The 19,983-nt window shown below is 42.7% G+C and overlaps 1 protein-coding gene across 1 annotated transcript in view; it reads left to right on the top strand.

Moving 5' to 3' along the window:
- Positions 1-19,983, top strand: part of fbn2b (fibrillin 2b) — a 90,128-nt gene that overhangs the window by 35,503 nt on the left and 34,642 nt on the right. The window contains 3 exon segments of the mRNA XM_063891000.1: positions 4,861-5,058; positions 9,073-9,198; positions 16,019-16,144. Coding sequence (XP_063747070.1) covers positions 4,861-5,058; positions 9,073-9,198; positions 16,019-16,144 — 450 coding nt within the window.

Raw genomic sequence — 19,983 nt, 5'->3', positions numbered from 1 at the left:
GGAGTCTGGAGCCTGGACTCTGAGTCTGCCTCTGCATCGTGATGGCAGGTTTCCTAAAGCAGGAGAAAGTAGCTGAAGAAGTCAGAATAGGTTTGACAATACAAGGGTTGGAATATGGATTTTTCTTAAAGAGGAATGTAGAAACTCAAGTCTAGGTTGATTGACAGCAAGTATTGTGATACATTATGCAAAAAATGCTCCCAAAGTTTGATGTTTTCTGCTTTTGTTTGTTTGAAATCATAGTAAAGGGAATGTCTTCTGACTTTTATGACGTCTCCTTGGAATTTTCACTGTTTTCTAACATTTTTAAAGAGGCCCTATTATGCTTAATGGGGTTTTTTTTTCAGTGTGTTATACTGGATAGGTTTAAGTGCAGGTCAATGGTCGGCAAAGGCTAATATGTCTCTCCCTCCCTGCCTGAAATGCATCCATTGGACGCCTTTTTTTACTACAGCGTTACAGTGACCGTCACACACAGTTAGCAACAGGCTGCAGACTCTTGGATCTGTGTAGATGGCTTATCTCTCTAATTTCCATTCTCTCACAGTTGTTACTCCTTGTGTGTGTGCATGTGTGTGTGTGTGTGTGTGAAACATTTACTGCGTTTGGTGTGTTTGAAATGAAAGGAGCAGACTCCTCCAGGAACGATAAGGGCTAAAGGAAAGGAGTGATTTCAAGCTTGTTGATAATGGCACAGATAAGACTAACTGAGGCCGCTGCGGCTGGATTTAATGAGTACAAACATCCCAAACAAACTGAGACATACACACACACACACACACACATACGAACACACACACAAACAAACAAACAAGCCCACACATTTGGATCATTTATTTATATCCACCTCGGGAGAGGACACAAACAATGCGATGCAATCAGAAATTCCACAAGAGCTGCCAGACATGTGCTCAGTCTGCACACACACACCCACACACCCACACACCACACCCACACCACACCACACACACACACACACACACACACACACACACACACACACACGGAGGATAATTAGAAAGTGGCGCTATTCCTGAACAGGTGAGTAACAGCATGACGTTTAGGCCTCGGAGTAAATCGTCCAGCTGTATAAAGTCTAGAGAGGACATCCGGTTTAAACACACACACACACACACACACACACACACACACACACACACACACACACACACACACACACACACACACACACACACACACACACACACACACACACACACACACACACACACACACACACACAGAGGCGTGTATATATATATTTCTTCTCCTAATCCATTTGTCCTGTTGGCCTCCTGTCATAGAAAAGTCTGTATGAATGATAATAGCTGCTTATCTACGGAGGCCTCCTCTCCGGGGAGTTTCATAAGTACTTCAGCAGTTATTAATGAAAGTGAAATGGGATTTCTTTTCCTCGTCTCTCGTGCCATTTCTCTCCATTGAAGTGCTCGGGTCACCGCTCCCGTCCCATCTCTCCGATCCCACAGCTGGATTTTGGGGAAAAAGTTTTCCCAGAAGCCTTAACGTTCCAGACAGGATTAAATACTTTCTCACCTAACAGTATTCTATCGTCCTTTAATCCAACTTTCTTCAGAGCAAAGAGAGCTACAGCCTTTGATGTGTTAACACGCAATGTTAGATTATTATTTGGTTGGATTCACTCCAAAATAAATGAAGGGTCGGTCCCGGGTAAAGTCGTCTGATGTGTCTGTCTGGGTAATCTGTGTGGACCGATGCGGGTGAAAGGTTACGAGTGCTTTAAGCAAACACGGGGCATCTGGCAGCCATTCCTGGAAAAAAAGTGCTTGAATTTGTGAAATAAAATCAGAATAAACTTGGCTGAATCGGAAGGATGACCAGTTCTCATTATCAGAGGAAAATGGCTTTATTCATCCCGCCAGTTGAGAGAACCCGGAGACGTTTGGATGAGAGACAGCGGCTGATTCAAAGCTGGATGGCGGACAGAGGAGCGGAGCTGGTGAATGTTTCTGATCTATTGGGGCAATTTAAGCACTAATTAGACAAAATTACTTCCGAATGTTGTCAGCAGGCCCGAATCAGGAAGTTGGATTGCTCCCGTGTCCTAACCTGCCCTTACACATGTCTGCTGACTTTAAATAGAGAAACCACACAAACATGTATTCACAAAAGCATGCAAACACACACTGCTTCTGCTCCAGTCTTTGGGTTGGCTCGATGCTGCAGCTCAGACAGATGCTATGTTTTCCTATTGAAACAGAGAGACAGAGAACGCATGCATTTAAAGTACACACTGCTGCTCTCGAGACAGTCTGCTCGATGATCAATGTGGGAGAGTCTAATTTCCTCTAAGAGGAGACACCGAAGGGGTGGAAGAGCAATTCCTTTTTGTCTTCCTAAGTACTCCCAAAATAAGACAGACTGCAGATGTTTAACAAGAGCAGGACAATTAAGATTAAAGCAAAATGCATGTGTCTGGAAGTAGTTAGCATACAAATGGGTAATGGGACTTATTATTTCTCAGTTTGTTTTGGTATATTTGAACGGTTTTCAGTCCTATTTTTTGAGCCAATACTCCAGAGTGTTCGAATGGATTCCAGGAAAACAAAAAACCAAAGCAACAGATTTACAAACGAGTTTTAAACCAAATGCTATATCTTATTCCTTAAAGTTAGTTGCAAAAACACCCTTATGTTCCTTTAACGGCTCACTAAAGCATTGATTTTCTGCTGGAGATAGTGCCCAACAGATGCACTATTCACCTTTTAATGCACGCTACATACTATAGTCTTCTTTTGTTGTCGGTAAAATAAAGTAAAACTTTATATTTGTGCATGTGTTTTTGTGCAATATAACACTGTAGGCTGAAGGAGTGTCCGGAATAGAGAATTAAAAGGTAGTGAAGTAACAGAGTATTCGTGGATGGACTATAGCATAGTTGGTTGGGGTCTTTTAATCTTGTTTGCCGAAGAGGAAAAGTCTTGTGCAGCCTTTTTCTGACTTTTCTGAGGCAGCAAGTATTTTGCTTCTGAAGATACTTGTGAAGGTTTGAATGCAGATAGATTTTGGTTGGAGCACAAATGGCCGCTGCAGAGTGCCTACGAGGCTGCATGCCGCTGAAGGAAGATCAAAAAGTGTCTGCCAGGCGAGAGTCAGACAGACAGGAAGACCTGCAGCAGCAGAGAGAACTGAAGACAGATGGAGGAGCTCCAACCTGCACTCTGCATGCTCACTGTGACCTACTTCACTCTGCTCCAGCTCTTTTTTCTCTGCGTCTCATACTCTTTGCGATCCCCTTTCATGTAGCACAAGGAACCAATAAGTCTGAAGAAGGACTCCCAGCAGACACTGATTCCTATCTTTTCCCCTCGCCCTTCTGTCCGTCAGGGCCGAGCATATCGCTGTCACAGCCTTGGCTAGCCGACCGAGCGCTTTGTCTTTCATCTGCTGTGTGACAATCTAACCATCTACTGTTTTAATAATGGCTGTATTACGTTTGGCGCCACTGCAGAGGAACCTAATAAGAGTTTCTACCACAAAGGAAGCCGTCATTATTAGCCTGTGTGTGATTGAAACGTCGTACTGCTGAAGCGGTTGCAGCATGAGGTCACTGTGAAGTGTGTTTAAGGAGGTTATGCCACTGGCAAACTGCAAGGTGACCACGGAGGACTTTTTGTTCTCCTAAATGTGTTCTCTGATGTCTCCTCGATGCCATCCTTTCCCATGAGATAGGATCTGCCGTTCCTTCCATGAGACATTTGTGCTCTCTTGTGTTATTGGTACCTTATGTCCTGTGACGTCTTATTTGTTTGTGCCTTGTCCTGAAGATGACATACAGATGTGTTAATATGTTTATTGCTTGAGTGAATATTTGCAGTGGTGGAATGTAATTACAGAGGCCCTGTTCTGCCTTTTTCAAAGAGCTGCTTCTGCATACATTTTGCTGATAATACTTCTGCACTTCTACTCGAGTAACATTTTGAATTCAGGACTTAATCCTGAATGAGATTTTTTTGAATTGTTATTTGTTTATTAAATAATCAGGTTTTTTTTTACATTTGACTTTTTTTTAACCTTTTTTTACACATTTTCCAGCGATTGTTTCTTCACTTTTTCAGTCATACTTTTATATTTTAAGACATTTTTAAGACACATTTCTTACATACATTTATAAAGCAATTTTTCAGAGATCTGTCACACATTTTTGGGAGTTTTGTATGTTATATTGGAGTATTTTAAGACCAATATATTCAACGTTTACTTCTTCCAAACTTGAATATTTGTCTTGAGGTGATTTTATATTTACGGCCACATTCCTATTACTTGCTTGTTTATATCCATGGAAATAGAAACACCCACCAGTGTTTAGCTCCTTATTAAAGTTCTGGAACATGCTTCAGGTACTTATTAACTAAACACTTCAAATCCTATTGCTCAATCCCTCCGGGAAGAAACAATCTGGATTTGTTTTGCAGTCTATTTTGAGCAGGTTTAATAAAATATACCCTGACATCACATTCTCGTACTTGTTGCTACTAACCCATACTTATAAGTGCTCCTCTTTGTGAGTCAATTGTTGATTCACTCGGAGCAATCAAACTGTCAGGATGTGTTTTAAGGGTCGTTGAGTCATCTGAAATACTCCTCTATTCCTCCCTTTGTTGTGAAAATTAGACAGAAAGAACCGACTCAGTTAGTACGATATGACAGGAAATACGCCTTCCACATAAAGAAGGAAAATTCTCAACTATGCACCAAATCTGGTTTCATTTTATTCCCGCGTCCAGATGTTCTCTGAGGAAATGAATCACCGTTTTATCATTTCATCAATCAAATGTTGCGCCAGTCACCAGCTAAACCGAGGGTTCTTTGCCTCCGCAGACTACAGGACGGGGCCATGCTTCACCCAGGTGAACAACCAGATGTGCCAGGGCCAGCTCAGCGGGATCGTCTGCACCAAGACCCTCTGCTGCGCCACCATTGGTCGAGCCTGGGGCCACCCCTGTGAGCAGTGCCCCGCCCAGCCACACCCCTGCAGGAGAGGCTTCATCCCCAACATCCGCACCGGAGCATGCCAAGGTCAGATCAGAGAGCTCACTATCACATACACCTTGCTTTCTTTCTCCTTAATGTCCCTTTTTGTGTGTTTCTCTGTTAAGCCCCGAGCCTATGTATGATTGACACCTCTTTGTAACCGTGAGAGCCAATAGAATTGAGGGGCAGTTCATACATCCATGTAAACATTACCATTGGTCAGTTAGAATGACTCGTAGAGAGCACGCCCTAAACCGGACGCTCCGCTGTGCAGATAGCATGAAGTAGAAAAATCGCTGTGGCCACTAATGTAGCGTCAGCTCGTTTTCGATAAGTGCTCATTTAGACGCTTGGTGTTGGAGTTGCGTTTTGTTTAGGTAAAAATGGTTAATGGGTTCTGGTAGCTGAGTTTCTTCCCGTTAAGTGGGTATGCCACATTAATAGGTGGTTAAATGTTAACATGCCCAGGGACGCTGTTTCTTACAAGTTGCTGCATCTGCCCCCGCGGGCGGTGGCAATCGGACAGAGTTATAAACCATTCTGACCAATGATTAATACAGTTGTAAGGGGACAGTAGCTATGGATATGAAAGCGGTTTTTGCACCAGCCTCTAAACATGTTACTCGCATGCTAAAGTTGGGCTTATTAACATGCGGGTCATTGGATATCAACTCCCGTTTAGAGCTAGCGTCATGTGGCCAATCAAGGGAGTTTAGTTTAGGCACTTTTCACTTTCCAGCCCCTGAGATTACAGATTGATAGGCAATATATGAAGTCCTTTAACTGTATTTATCCAAAGAGATTTATATAAACTCCAATACTGTAGATATGCCCCAAAGACACGTTGACCCCCCGACCCACAAACTTCTTCTCGACAGCGATGAAGGAGGACACACAGACGTCTCTTAAATACATACACACAGCATCGCCGCGCTAAAGGGTTCAACCATTACTTTATCTGTCATCGTCTCTGCTCCTCTTCCCACAACATCCTCGAGGTAGTGTTAACAACACGGCCGGTGTGTACACGTAGGACGGATACTAGCTTGCATTTCCTCTTAAGGTCTTATTCAGCAGATGCTGTGGACATACATCTCCATGTCCCTGTAAACATTGCACAGCTGTTCCCTCAATCACAGACCCATCTTAAGTGGGGCGAGACAGGGGGAGATAGAAGGTCAACAGTAGATGTCACGCAGAAGTGGTGTACATTATCTGAAAGCTGGGATCCTGAAGATTCATTTAAGTACAGCTGAGCACTGTGTGTCACGTGTTGGGGTTCACAAATCTGTCATTTTATTGTTAAACATACAGTATAATGGAAGTATATGATGGACAGTATCATGCTAAAGTACGTCTCATAAGTTCTTGCCACAATAATTGGGTTGATTTCTTGAGTTACACACATTTGATTTACCACTCAGGCGTTGATAAAATGGTCATAAAACCCGTCAAAATTCAACATAAAGAGTTCAAGACCTTAAGGAACACTGTAGAAAAAAGAAGCTTTGATTTGATTCAGAAACGTTGAATTTGTGGATATTTTATGTCGGGAAATTCTGTCCTGAAAACGGTTCAAGAAGCCCCTTACTGTCAGTACAGATGGGACTCCCTCCAAGGGCCCTCAGTCTCTCCTTGTGTTGTATGAGGCTGTTATTATCCAAGTTTCAATGAAAGAAAGGTCTATTTCTGGGACGAATATCATCCAAAATCAATGCAATTAAGATTTAAACAGCCACAAGTTTTCCAGACATAGCCACTTCATGCATTTCCAACCTCCTGGGTAGGTGAAACAACACAAACAACTGTATTGTTGCTTAGCATTAGCATAGCACATGCATCTCTCAGGTGTTTTCATTGAGATATATTTAGGTGAGAGGTCAAGGGACCCCCGTGAGTCTGGCTTTTCGAGTGAGTTTTCCGCTCTCTGAAGATCAGCATAACTCAGGATACGCATTCCCGACAAAGCTAGCAGGCGCTAATAGAGACCTTATGGAGCCTCATATGATACTAGCATCTCAAATTTAGCTTTAAAACTGAGCCTGTTGCAGCTTTTGGAAAACAAACAATGGAGGTTTCAGGATGGGGCAACCACGTATGCACGGTGTCAGAGTAAAGCACAATAGCAAAGGCACCTTATTCCCTCCCAAAAACAACACTTGGTGCAAAAGACAGATAAATGGAGAGAACCTGAGATGGATCTGAACTTGGATTCACCTCCTTTCATCAACATTCCTGCCGCTGGTATCCCAGACTGCCTCGGCATGCCTCTCTAATAAGCCCTGACCAGACTAAGCAATAAGACTGCATCAATATATGACATGTGTGGAGGTCGTGTCCCTCGTTAAACTGAACCCCGCCGGGCTCGCCTCGCCCGGACACACTCAGCAGCACCCCGGGCACACTGTGATGGTGGAGGCGTCACTGGTGGGACGCTTTGTTTTTCCTCTGCCACACTTCAACGGTATCACGGCTAAAGGCGTTATACCATGATGTGTTTGTGATGGGAAATTGGGGATTATGCCAAACTCGAGCGTTATGGTGCGCTCAGAGCAAAACTGGGACAGTCAGTGGCCCCTGGATGTCTTCATCCTCTGTCTCACTGACAGGATCTGCTCAATCTGACTAAAGCTCATTCTGTAAAACTGATGGAGGTTTTTTGTAAAATATCTCACTTGTTCTTTATTTCCGTTGGTTAGAAATGTTCTAATGTTTTCCCACTGGTTCTCAAAACTTGGGAGGACTTTTTTCTAAACCTCAAAGGCATTTTTTGGTCGCCGTGCCTTTTCTATTGCATCCCCCACACTATCAGATGGACCCCCTCCAGTGAATGCTTCAAATCCGAGTTTGACTCTTTATCTGGCCGATCTGTGTTAACGTTTACGTCGTTGTTTCTTTTATTTATTCTATGAAAGCTTGTGTGGACTCCCTGCTCTGTTCTGTGCAGCCCTTTTGAAAATGTGCTTTATAAATAATGTGTGACTTTCTTTGAGTTACCTTCTAAACTTTATGGTCTTATAACAACTTACATGTGACATCCCTGCAGCATAAACAAGCCGATAGCTTAGTTTGTCCTCCAAAGAAAGATGTATATTACTTGATTAGTCATAATAAAGTTGAGGTTGTATATTATTTTTAGAGGAGGGCACCAGGTGTATCTATAAATTTGTTCCGGGCAATGAGGATGTAGTTAGTAATAAGTATTACTGATGCTATAATAGGTCTGAATTCATTATTCAAAATACATCTGGCATCAGTAACTGGTTTGTATTTCGCTCCACGGCTCTCTGACTTTCTTTTCCACCATCTTTCTGTCCTCTCTGATTCCCTGTTTCTATGTTTTCTCCCCTTTCAGTTTCTTCTTTCACACACACACTTAAAAAATGTAATCGCCCGAGAGCCTGGAGCTACATCTCTCTGGCAGAATTACAAAGCACACCTGACCACAAACCAAATGTCCAGGCTCCACATCAGGATTTTGGCTGGAAGGTGCTTTCTTTCTTTCTTCCTCCTTGAGCCGTTTGGCAGAGAGCGTTTTCAACACTAGACAGTATTTTTTCAGTCAAAGATTGATTGATTTACAACTCCGAGGGTCCTGCTCAGTGACCCGCTGTGGTATGTGTTATCCAAGGACGAGAGCATCAGAGATATATGGCAATTCTTACAGTAACTCACCCCACGTCATACCTCCAATAAGTGGGAAAATGACTCACTTTGAAAGCTGGGAAAAAGCTACATTTAAAAACTCATTTCCTGTTCAAACAAGAGCAGAAGTGGGAATTTAAAGAAGTGGGATTAGACATCAGAGACGAATGCCAAGTTACTTCTCGCCTGTACCTCATTCCCTTCGCAAAGATGTAGACGAGAAGAATGTAAAACAGTGTTTCAAAGACAGAAAGCGTGCCTGAAACATCATATTTTTTAAAGAATGCTCCATGTTTGAAGTCTTTGGTGCATTACCAACATACTTTAGGTTGCTGCACCAATGGTTTACAGATGCCAGTTATAATCATCACACTTATAGCTTCTCACAAATGTCTTTTTCTTCCTTTCTCTTAGATGTGGACGAGTGCCAGGCTGTGCCAAAACTTTGTGACGGAGGAAACTGCATCAACACCGTGGGATCCTACGAGTGCAAATGTCCCGCCGGCCACCGTCAGAGTGAAACCAGCCACAAGTGTGAAGGTGAGTCCCCGCTGGAAAAGAGCAGGTAGAATTACCCATTTAACTACATTAAGGACGGGTATTATAAAAAACATTGGAAGTCGAAATTTGCACATTCCAGTACAAGTAGACGGAAAACCAATCTCTAGCCACGTTCGCCTTGTTAGCCATTGTTAGCAAAACCAGTTGCTGTGGTTCACACACATTCACTGTAGCAACATACACACACATAAAACGTGTCATGCAGTGTGTACGACAGATTTACAGCGACTGAAATCAGGCAGAAGTCTTATTATTAACCGGATATTAGGACAGCTCTCACAATGTTTACGCACGGAGCGGCCATGATGGATTTTGGTGATGATCTGCTCACTTTCCGAGGTGGGGAATAGGACTTCAAGATGCATTCCTGTTGACATTTCCTACTGGGAACTGTGCAATCCAGACCTCCCAGGACATATTAAACACACTAAAAGCTATTACAAATGGAGATACAAGCTACAGTGAAGACATGGCAGTCGAAATCTGAAGTCCCGAGCTCCTTCCGCAATGCAATGGCTATCAGTTCTGCATACCCCTGGTCCTTAAAAAAGACTGGCGGCCATCTTTAATTATCTACCATTAGTGTGTAATTTCTGAAAAGGTGTGTGAAAGGGGAAAAGTATTACACACACACACACACACACACACACACACACACACAGTAACACAATCAAGTGTTAAGGCTTGTTCTTGCTAACGACTCAAAATGCTACCTAAATTCGTGATGTAAAGCAAAGTAACCTAGCTAATGTTAGCATTTCGAAGCTACATCCTTCATACAACTGACACTTTTAACACTAAACGGATTTCCTTTCTTGATTTAACAAAGGACCAAGTGTTGCAAGATGTTCAAACTGCACATGAATGCAGGCTACATGAGTCTATAAAGTTATCACCAACCTAAAACAATCCAGAGGAACAAAGTTAACCTACAGTAGCTAAAGTTAGCATTTGGAAGCTACATCCTTCATATAACTGACACTTTTAACACTAAACTGATTTTCTTTTTTGATTTAATGACAGACAAATGATTGCAAGATGTTCAAACTGCACATGAATGCAGGCTACATGAGTCTATAAAGTTATCACCAGCCTAAAACAATCCAGAGCAACTTTTATTAGCTTTTGTTGAAGTGAGAGATGGTCGCTGCCTTTTTATTACAACTGTAAGAGATCTGCAGGGATCCGTTTACAAATCTCTACGGGGAGTTTGAAAAATGACGACATGTTCGAAGTCTGGCAACACACACACACACACACACACACACACACACACATGGAGGATTCACGTTACAATGTGTTGATTGGCTGGAATTTAAACAATGCCCAGGCTAAACAGCGCGATCGTTAGCGAAGGCAGGGGTTGTGTCTCTTGGACTGAAGCCGATATGTTCTTAGCCTTTAGGGAGGATTACACAAAGCTCTTAAACTGTTTCAGCCAGATGACATCTCCTCTACTGAACTAGAACCCAAGGCCAGACTGGATATATCGTACGGTATGACTTATTATCTGAATTCTCCTGGCGTGGTTGCACCGCAAACAGAGAGAATAATGTCCACTTCAGATTCATGGGAAGCAATTACCATGACACACACCGAAAACTGATTTATGGATGACTTCACTAAATAGTCCCAGTTTCAGTTGTGGTTTTGGGTAGATGTGTGAGGAGAGAGTGGGTGTTTTTTACAGAGATGCTGAGCACCAAAAGAAGAGATTTTGGGTGTGTAGGCATATTCCAGGACGAAGGAGGTGGAGCTGTTTTACTGCAAGGAGACTCAGAGACAAGGTGGAAATAAAGCAGGAGTTTATGATTAGATGGTTCTGTTACCTTTCTAACTCCTTCATGGTCCTTTTTTAAGAGTACATTTACACACACTCAGCCTCTTATTGATGTATATTCAGGCAAATTGTACACAGTGCAGGCCCTGTACACATTAGGCCTGAATATTCAGTATGAAATGAACATATTCAATTTTCAAAAAGACACTAAATGAGAAATATGTCATCTAGAAAGTTCTGTAACTACTCTAACCCTTCATGGTTGTTTTTGAGCATAAATTACACACACTCAGCGTCTTAGGAAGACCCTTTATTTATCCCCAAGTTGAGACTCAGTTGTTCACTTTGTCATTATACACAGCACAGGACCTATAGACATTAGGCCTGGAGGTCATTTACAGTTTCCCAAAACCAATAATGAGACCCAACATTCGAATTTGTCTGAAAACACCTAAAACCACAATGGCACTCGATGCGTTCAAGTTCTCTTTGGAAAGTCCCATTTCTAGAGTTGCAGAGTTGTTGTTACGACTTCGATGAGTTTAAGAGATTATGTCGTAATGTTCAAACCAAGTCCCTACAGAGTGAGCTAATGCTGCTTTCAAACTCCTCTGTAAAACACAGATAACTACGACGGTGTTTGTCAAGTGCTTTTTGTCCAATTTCCAGAGTCGTTATTTCGACATCGATGATTTTATGAGCTTATTGTGGCAACAGCATGGACACTATAAAGCACATGTATTTGGAGAGCTGCTCCGAAGGTTGATACAACATGTTAATGTTTGTTTCTGAGTTGATGGGGGATGTTTCCACTCCCAGGATTATAACAATATTAAGTGGTAGCAGCCAGTGTTGTAGTCAAGTCACTATGCCTTTGTCATGATCCTGGTTTTGTGTCTGTCATGTCTTTGGGTTGTGTGATTTGAAAGGTTTTCCCATCTTGTGTCAGGTTAAGTTTCACTCCTTGTCTTTAGTTTCCCTCCTGTGCCTGATCGTGTCATTGTGTTCACCTGTTGCCGCTGTGTTTCTCCTCCCCTCTCCAGCTGTGTGTTGTTTGGTGATTAGCCTTGTGTATTTAGTCTTGGTTCCCCGTTTGTCTCTTGTTCAGTCGTCGTCTTTTCTTACCTGATGTTGTACATGTTACCTGCCTGTTCCTGCCCGTCCGTCTGTCTGCTCCTGTTCCCAGTGTCCCTGTATCCCCTGGTTAGTGTTGGTGTGGTTATTTTTTGGTTGAACGTACAGCTTTAATTTAGATAAAGCTCGCCTTTTGTTTGGACCCATACCTGCCTCCCGTTCATGTTACTGCACTTGGGTCCTGTTTCCCCAAACCCTGACAGCCTCGAGTCCAAGTCCAGCTTCAAGTCTCCAGTGTTCAAGTCCGAGTCATTAAAAACATTTCCAAGTCGAGTCCGAGTCGAGTCCACTACTCATCCAAGTCAAGTCCGAGTCGAGTCCCTATTGATCAAGTCCGGGGGGGGGGGGGGGGGGGGGGGGGACACACACGATAGCAGAGCGAACAGGTACAGGAGGCGTAGAGCGAGGAGATCATTGTCCACTAGTTAATCGATCGCGGGTCCAAGTCCGAGTTCAAGTCGTTAGTGTCCAAGTCAAGTCACAAGTCTCTAAATTTAGCTCACGAGTCGGACTCGTACTACAACACTGGTAGCAGCACAACGCCTATCGTTAAAGGTCTACAAAGTGATGCATGTTTCTTGTATCTGTTCCATAATTCAAGGGGTTCTTACTTGGCTTTTGTTTCATCCTTCTACCAATTATCAAGCCAATCAGGCTTTTAGTTTTTCCGTAACCGTGCTGACAGACAGAGAGGCAAACTTAACCGATAACATAACCTCCTTAGTGGGAGAAATCAGACAAAAGCAATCAATCCTGACATTTTGGAGGCTGGATCGAGCAAAAGTTTGAATTGGCAAGCCACTTTTTCATGACTCGGTTCAGCAAATGGATCTTGAAAGTGATGTGAATCATTTGCATCACTGATATGTTTCATCTGGAAGCATGTTCATTATTAAGTTAGCTCTGCTGTTGATCTGTTTATTTATTATGTATCTTGCAGCTTGCATGCAGAGCGGGTAAAGAAAGAGTTCAGTGTTGTAAACCTCGTAAAAACAAAAGTGCTGTTGTGACGCGTTTGTGAGGTCATGGATCGGCAGGAAACCAATGTTTAGTGAACTATTGGAAACAATCAGAGCAGCTCCTTAGGGGGAAGCTTTATTGAAATGCCCCTTCCAGCTAATGCACAAACAAGCCTCACTTAAAGCTTTCACAGTGGAATTACTGGGGTTTAAAGCTGTGAGGATAAAGTGCCGTTAAGATGTCATGGGTGTCTGACCGTTTTGGGCGCAACAAGGCAGCTGGTTTTATGGCCTGCCTTTAGCTCGGCTATTTAACAGTCTCTCCCTTTTTTTACCCCTCCTCCTTTACCGACTCTTTCTGCTGCTGCTTCCATTTTCCCTTCCATAAATACAGTCCTCTGGCTCAGGACCAGCTGTTAGTGCTGAACAAAGAAACACTTACGGCACCTGGGAGACTTTCTCATTACACACACACACACACACACATGGACCTCCTCGTTGCTTTGACACTCGCAGATTCTCACGCACTTACGCTCAACACACACACACACAGTTCAACCAGTATTGGGGAATAAGTGTATCTGGATTACGTAATCAGGATACAGAAAAAGGTTAAAGTTTTCCTTACAGTTGCATCAAAAAAGACGAGATCGATTACTCGTACGTTTTAAAGAAATGGGGATTATAAGTAAGCTTACAATACATTTTCAAACAAAGAATGATATGTAAAAATGAACATGCTTACACATTACATCACTTCACAAGTCTTAAGACACTGACTGAATCGAGTCTTGAGTGAAACTGTAGTGAATCGTCTCTAATTTGGTGCCCATTTTGCCACTATTTTGTCTCCTAAAAAGATGAAGGACACAGCTTAGGGTTCAGAGTAGCATTGACTTCCAGGTGTTACATACTGTATATATAATAATACGGCATACTGTCGTAATCCAAGGAGACCGCATCTAATTTAAAGAAGCATTCACAGGTAAATGCTGTTCTCCAGTCCAGTATTTGGAATAGTTGAGGGTACCTAGTCTACTTTCTATCCTTCATACTTATAAAAATATATTCTTCTTTTTGTTCTTTAGCATTTGTTTCAAAGGCCCTTTTCCCTTTCCTGTAGTGTGTTAAAGGTTTGAGTGCATGTAAATGGTCTGCAAAGGCTGAAATCCCTCCAGAGGCAGCATGAGAAAAATACAGAGCTTTTTGAGACACAAAATGTTCATAATTGATTACATTTTTATTCATTTTAGTAGGAATTCAACACATCACAGTTTAAATGAGATGAAACAGGTTAAAAAACAACTACTTTTCCTTAGTTTTTCACAGAGTTTCTCATGGTAGACTTGTAGACATTTATCCAGGTGACACATTTCCCTCCACACACACTCCGTCAGGTCCCACAGCGCTACGTCTGTGCCGCGTAATGTCTGGAGTGCTGCTGCTGACACAAGCTTTATTTGGCCGGGTTTTTACTGCCTCACCTATATTCTGCCACTGCTGTCAGACAGGAGTCAGCAGGGGGAGAACCCTCAGCCCCCCTATGGCAGGCGTTACACACTGAGACACAGGAAAACACACACACACACACACACACACCTACAAAGCCTAACACACCCCTTAGATTTAAACGTACAGGACACACGTCTATTGCTGTAATTATGCCCCGCAGCGGTGCAGTAATTACGTATGCGTATAAATAAGCGTGACACATCGTAAAAACCCAATACCTTCTGGTACTTCACTTTGGGTTCCCCCCCACCCCGTCATGGAGCAATGGGGCCCCCTTTCCGCTCAATATTACATCTAAATGGCATCATAAAGAGAGCCACACCAAGGTGGGCCCCGCCAAGACCCAGGTACCCTCAGAGTGAAAGCATGGCATGTTTAAATAAGGTCAATTACAGCCTGGGGAGTTTATTTTACTGCAGCCATTTCTTTCAATTAAGCAATTTGAGATTCTAGTTAATTGGAGAGAGAGAAAACCACTCTACTCTACATGATCCTTCTTTAAAGCTTACCGTAATGAATTCAAACACGACTTCTTTAATGTTAAATGTTGCCAGATCAAAGGCAGTGAGTATAGGCTGACTAAAAAACATCCTATGAGTTGCACAGGTATTAAAATCAGATATCCAATCAAGGATCAAGACGACAGATTTGAAAAGGCACCCAATATTTTCTGTACTTTATTGATCGTGATTTCAGTAACTACTCAGCTCAAACATTGTCCTTTTTTTAGACTTTGTTGTTAATGTTAATAATACACATATACAGATCAATGGTTTCACTGGTGACTTTCCTCGTGGCTTCTCCTGTAGCATATATCCCACCACCACCTGTCTCAAATATACAATAATCCCCAGGTGCCCAAAACCGCCTTCAAAATAAAAGCATAAAAAAATAAACTTAAATAATTCTTCTAAATAAAACGACATGTACTAGAAACAAAAGATCAAGAACATTATGTTATTCATTAAATAATACATCAATTTATAGCTCCAACAACAAAGGTTTGTGGATTATCTTTAGTAACTGGAAATAGACATTGAATTTCAGACATATTTTTGGGTGTTTTGAGCATCACAAGACAAATACCATTGAGTTTCATTACTGGAGAGGCAGATGTACCATTGGCAAACGTTAGATGGACTGTCCCTGTCATTAATAAGTCATAAACACACCGGAAGTGGATTAACTCCTCTTTATTTACCTGCAGATCCTTTATCCTATTCTTTCCTCAGGGAGAAAGTGTTACTGAACAGCAATAAACTTCAACTGCGGCGTGATCCTGCATCCTTCCAAACAAAGACATGTCGAGCTGTTAAACACAATGTCCTGAGTTGGCGGGAGGCCTTCTCCACAGCTGTGATGAGGTATTTATTCTATTCGCAATGATGTAACTGCATGTGTGTGTGTGTTTCAGACATCGACGAATGCAGCACCATCCCCGGTGTGTGTGATGGAGGAGAATGCTCCAACACCGCTGGTAGCTACGTGTGCACCTGTCCACGAGGCTACGTCTCCAGCACAGATGGCTCCAGATGTGTGGGTGAGTCTCACATTTATGCTGCTTCACATCTGGCCCATGACTCTCTCTCACCCCCCCCCCCCCACACTGCTTCCTGGTTCTGATGAGTCAAACCGGCCTGTGGTCACCATGTGGAGACAAACGCACTTGCACGCACTGTTTGGCCTTGACAGCATTAATTGACTCTTAATGTCCGTGCCCCTCTGACTCATACACACACACACACACACACACACACACACACACACACACACACACACACACACACACACACACACACACACACACACACACACACACACACACACACACAAGCACACACACACGCCAAACCACATACAGTGCATACTTCACTGACATGTCCCGTGAAACACTACCAGGTGGAAATGTGTTCCCGTCGTCCTCTCCAATCACGGCAGCCTCGGCGAAACACAGCCAGGTGTTCATACTTTATTTCAACATTCAGGCCCGAAAGGGACAGCTCAGGGTCGGTGTGCTTCACCCGATCAGCATCACTCCACCTAAAGCTCCTGAAGGAAAGAGAAACCTCTGGACGGCTGTGATTACAAATATTTCCTCCGAGATATTGTTTTTATGTAATCCATGCTCCATCATTCGTGGAGTTTTTGGTCAAAGCTCGAGAGGAAATGGGTCAGAGATACCAACATTTCTGAATGTCTCACATGTGCAAACACGTGCACTTATGTACATATACAAGTTGGGGGGCCCAATCTTGCTGGAAATGTGTGAAGTGGTGGATTGTTTGGCTCCAGTGTTACAGGAATAGTGTTTTTCAAAGTAAAATTAAGAGAATAAATACTGGTGTTGCAGCTGTAGGCAGTCAAATGCAGCCACCAGCCCTCAGTTACAGCTGTTTGAAGGGCTTTTCCCACATATTCAGCAGTGTCACTGGTGCTAATAGTACTAAATGTGTTATGTAAAGTCGAACAGCTGAAGATTAACGGAAACCAGGCTGAAAAACCCAAGAAACCGGAAATGTTTTACTATTTTGTGACTATATGAGGAACATTACACCAAAAATAATCATTAATTGCTCTAACCTTAATTGGCTGGACGAAGTATTTCTTAACAAATACCATGATAAAGATGATCAATGATATTTTAAGGGGTTAGGCTTAAATATGTACAAAGAAAACAATAAAAACATATAAAAAAACCTTTGGAAAAAACAAAGTCTAGTATCACACAATCAATCAATCCTATGAACTCCAGACCGGGAGTAAAGATTTGTACGCTCCAAAAAAAATGTTCATTTGATCATTTATTGGACGAAAAGATAGGCAATTACAACACATCCCAATACCAGTAACCTTGAGTGCGGTGGTGAGTGGGAGTGATTGATGTTGAGGTTAAAATGCGGTAACCCAAACCCAGAAGCTTTCCATCCGTCTGCCGTTACATGGTCCATATTGTTGTTTTCTTATCCTCTTTCCACTGTCATCTCCTTCCTTCTTCTTCACCCTGAGACATTAATTACTCTCCATATATCCCTCTCTTTCTCAGACATGATTAAGAGACAAAAGCGTCTGTGTTTACTCTGGATCTGTGCATGTTTCCGTATCCTTTTTCCTCATGTTCCGTCTCCTCTGGCTGTTGTTTTTTGTTATCTCTAAAACAGAACTTGCGCTCTCATCCTCTTTATCTGTGTCACCATTTCCTCTTCCCCCCTCCCGTCCTCTAATATCAGGATCTGGCTTCTTGTTATATCAGTTGTAGTTTTTCTAATTGCTCTTTTGCTGAAAGGACAGAGGAACAGAGGCAATAAAACAGGTGCCAGACACAACCCCGATACCTTCGTCTCCTCCAAAAAAGGACAAGACGGAGGCCGAAGAGAGCTCCAAATAAGTGATCCAAAGTCTCCCTTCCTCCAGAGTCACCCTGACGTCACCCAAGGGTTTTTAGAGTACCATTTTGAAGCTTTGAGTTGGATGCTTTACCCACAATCTTAGTATTTTGGAACCAGAAAGGTCCACAGAGGGTGAAGTACAATTAAGCGCTTAACAGCACCAATTTAAGGCGTCTAAACAATACACACAGTAAAGGGTAACGTTACAGGACAAAAACACAGACATTTATCTGACTGGACAACACCCTTGGGTGGCAACCTGTCAATTAAAAGGTAGCTCTGCCCTATAACATACGCTTATACTCTAGATGACTCCATAATTGACTAAATAAACATGTTGCTGTATTAAAAAAGACTTTAAACTAAAGATCAAAACTTTAAACAAAGTGGGAAAATGTTCACTGAGGTCATTACTCAAGGACAAGGTAGGGTCATTTTCTAATAGACTTCTATACAATGTGAGGTTAGGGTTAGGTTGTATGAGGCTTAAGGCTCTTCATTAGATTCACTTCTCAGACAGGGAGGTTGCCAACTTCAACACAAACCTTAGTTTCAAAAGACGTCACCTTAACTTGTTTCACTTTGATTCAGTTTTAGTTTTCGTTGCGTTTTTGTAAATGGTATTTCATAAGTCTGATCTCTCGTGCTCTAGAAGCAGGATGTAGATGTCGCTGGTCCTGCATGAACATACGCCTTTACTCTACATGACTCCATAATTAACTAAAAAACATGTTGCTGTATTAAAAAAGACTTTGAACTAAAGATTTAGACTAAAAACAGAGGAGGGTACTGTCCACTGAGGTCATTAATCAAGGAAAAATGAGGGTAATTTTCTCATAGACTTCTATACAATGTGAGGTTAGGGTTAGGTTTTGTGAGGTTTAAGATTCACTTTTCAGATACGGAGTTGGCCAATTGATTCAGACAGACTTCATAAACTTAGCTTGTTTCACTTGGATCCAGTTTGCCTTTTAGTAAATAGTATTTCAGGCTGATCCCTCGCTCTCTGGCCCTCGTGTTCTCGAAGCAGGATGTAGATGTCTCTGGTCCTGGAGGCTACACTCTTTGGCTGTCTGCCTGTGTTTTGTGTACTGTACCGTGGTGAAGTATGCCAGGGGGAGCTGTTGGGGGGGGGGGCGCCCCGACAGTAATCAGAGCCTAATGCCCTGTCACACTGTGGAGAAGCTTGGAGAAAAAAAAAAGAGACCTGTCCAGTCAGCCAGTCTGTAAAAACACCTCAACAAATGAAAGCATATGCTTGTGTAGCAGAGCAACACTAGCGAGCCGAACCACCGTCTGGATCCAATTTAAGTCATCATCATCCTCATCAGCAAACCCCTCCCACACACATACACACACACACACACACACACACACACACACACACACACACACACCCCTCTCTCTCCTCCACCCGGCCTCCAGCTCGGTCATTCCTACGGGATGTTTTTTGCATTGCGTATTTGTGTACATATGTGAACGGGCATATGGTGCGTTTGCCCTTGGATATGTACAGGTGTGTGTGTGTGTGTGTGTGTGTGTGTGTGTGTGTAATTGCATGTAAACGTGTGTGTACGGTACAGTGTGTGCTCCCAGACACAGCCCCTCATGTTCAATCTAATTGGCAAGAATTGCTCCACATGGAACTGATTAATTCCAGACTGCTGGCTCATTAGTGAGTTAATCGACTTGAGCTCCTCCCTCCTCCCTCCTCCTCCTCTCCCTTCTCCCCCTCCCTCCCTCCCTTCATTCTGCTTTCAGCTTTTTCCTGTACATGCACTTAAAATTCCCCCTTTCACATATGTTGTCCACTCTCTAAAATCACACGCATGCTTTCTGTCCGTCCCACTCTGCCTTTTCTCGGCACTTCCCTTAAATACCCAGAATGTGTCTTCATACTCTCCCTCTCATTTACTCCTCTTCACACCCGCTCTTTGAACCGCAGCCCCCTTTCCTGCTCCATTGACCCTGACCTAGGGAAACTGTAACAAAT

Source organism: Eleginops maclovinus, chromosome 9 (genome assembly GCF_036324505.1).
Source record: "Eleginops maclovinus isolate JMC-PN-2008 ecotype Puerto Natales chromosome 9, JC_Emac_rtc_rv5, whole genome shotgun sequence".
Lineage (NCBI taxonomy): Eukaryota > Metazoa > Chordata > Actinopteri > Perciformes > Eleginopidae > Eleginops > Eleginops maclovinus.
This window is presented reverse-complemented; position numbering and strand designations above follow the sequence as displayed.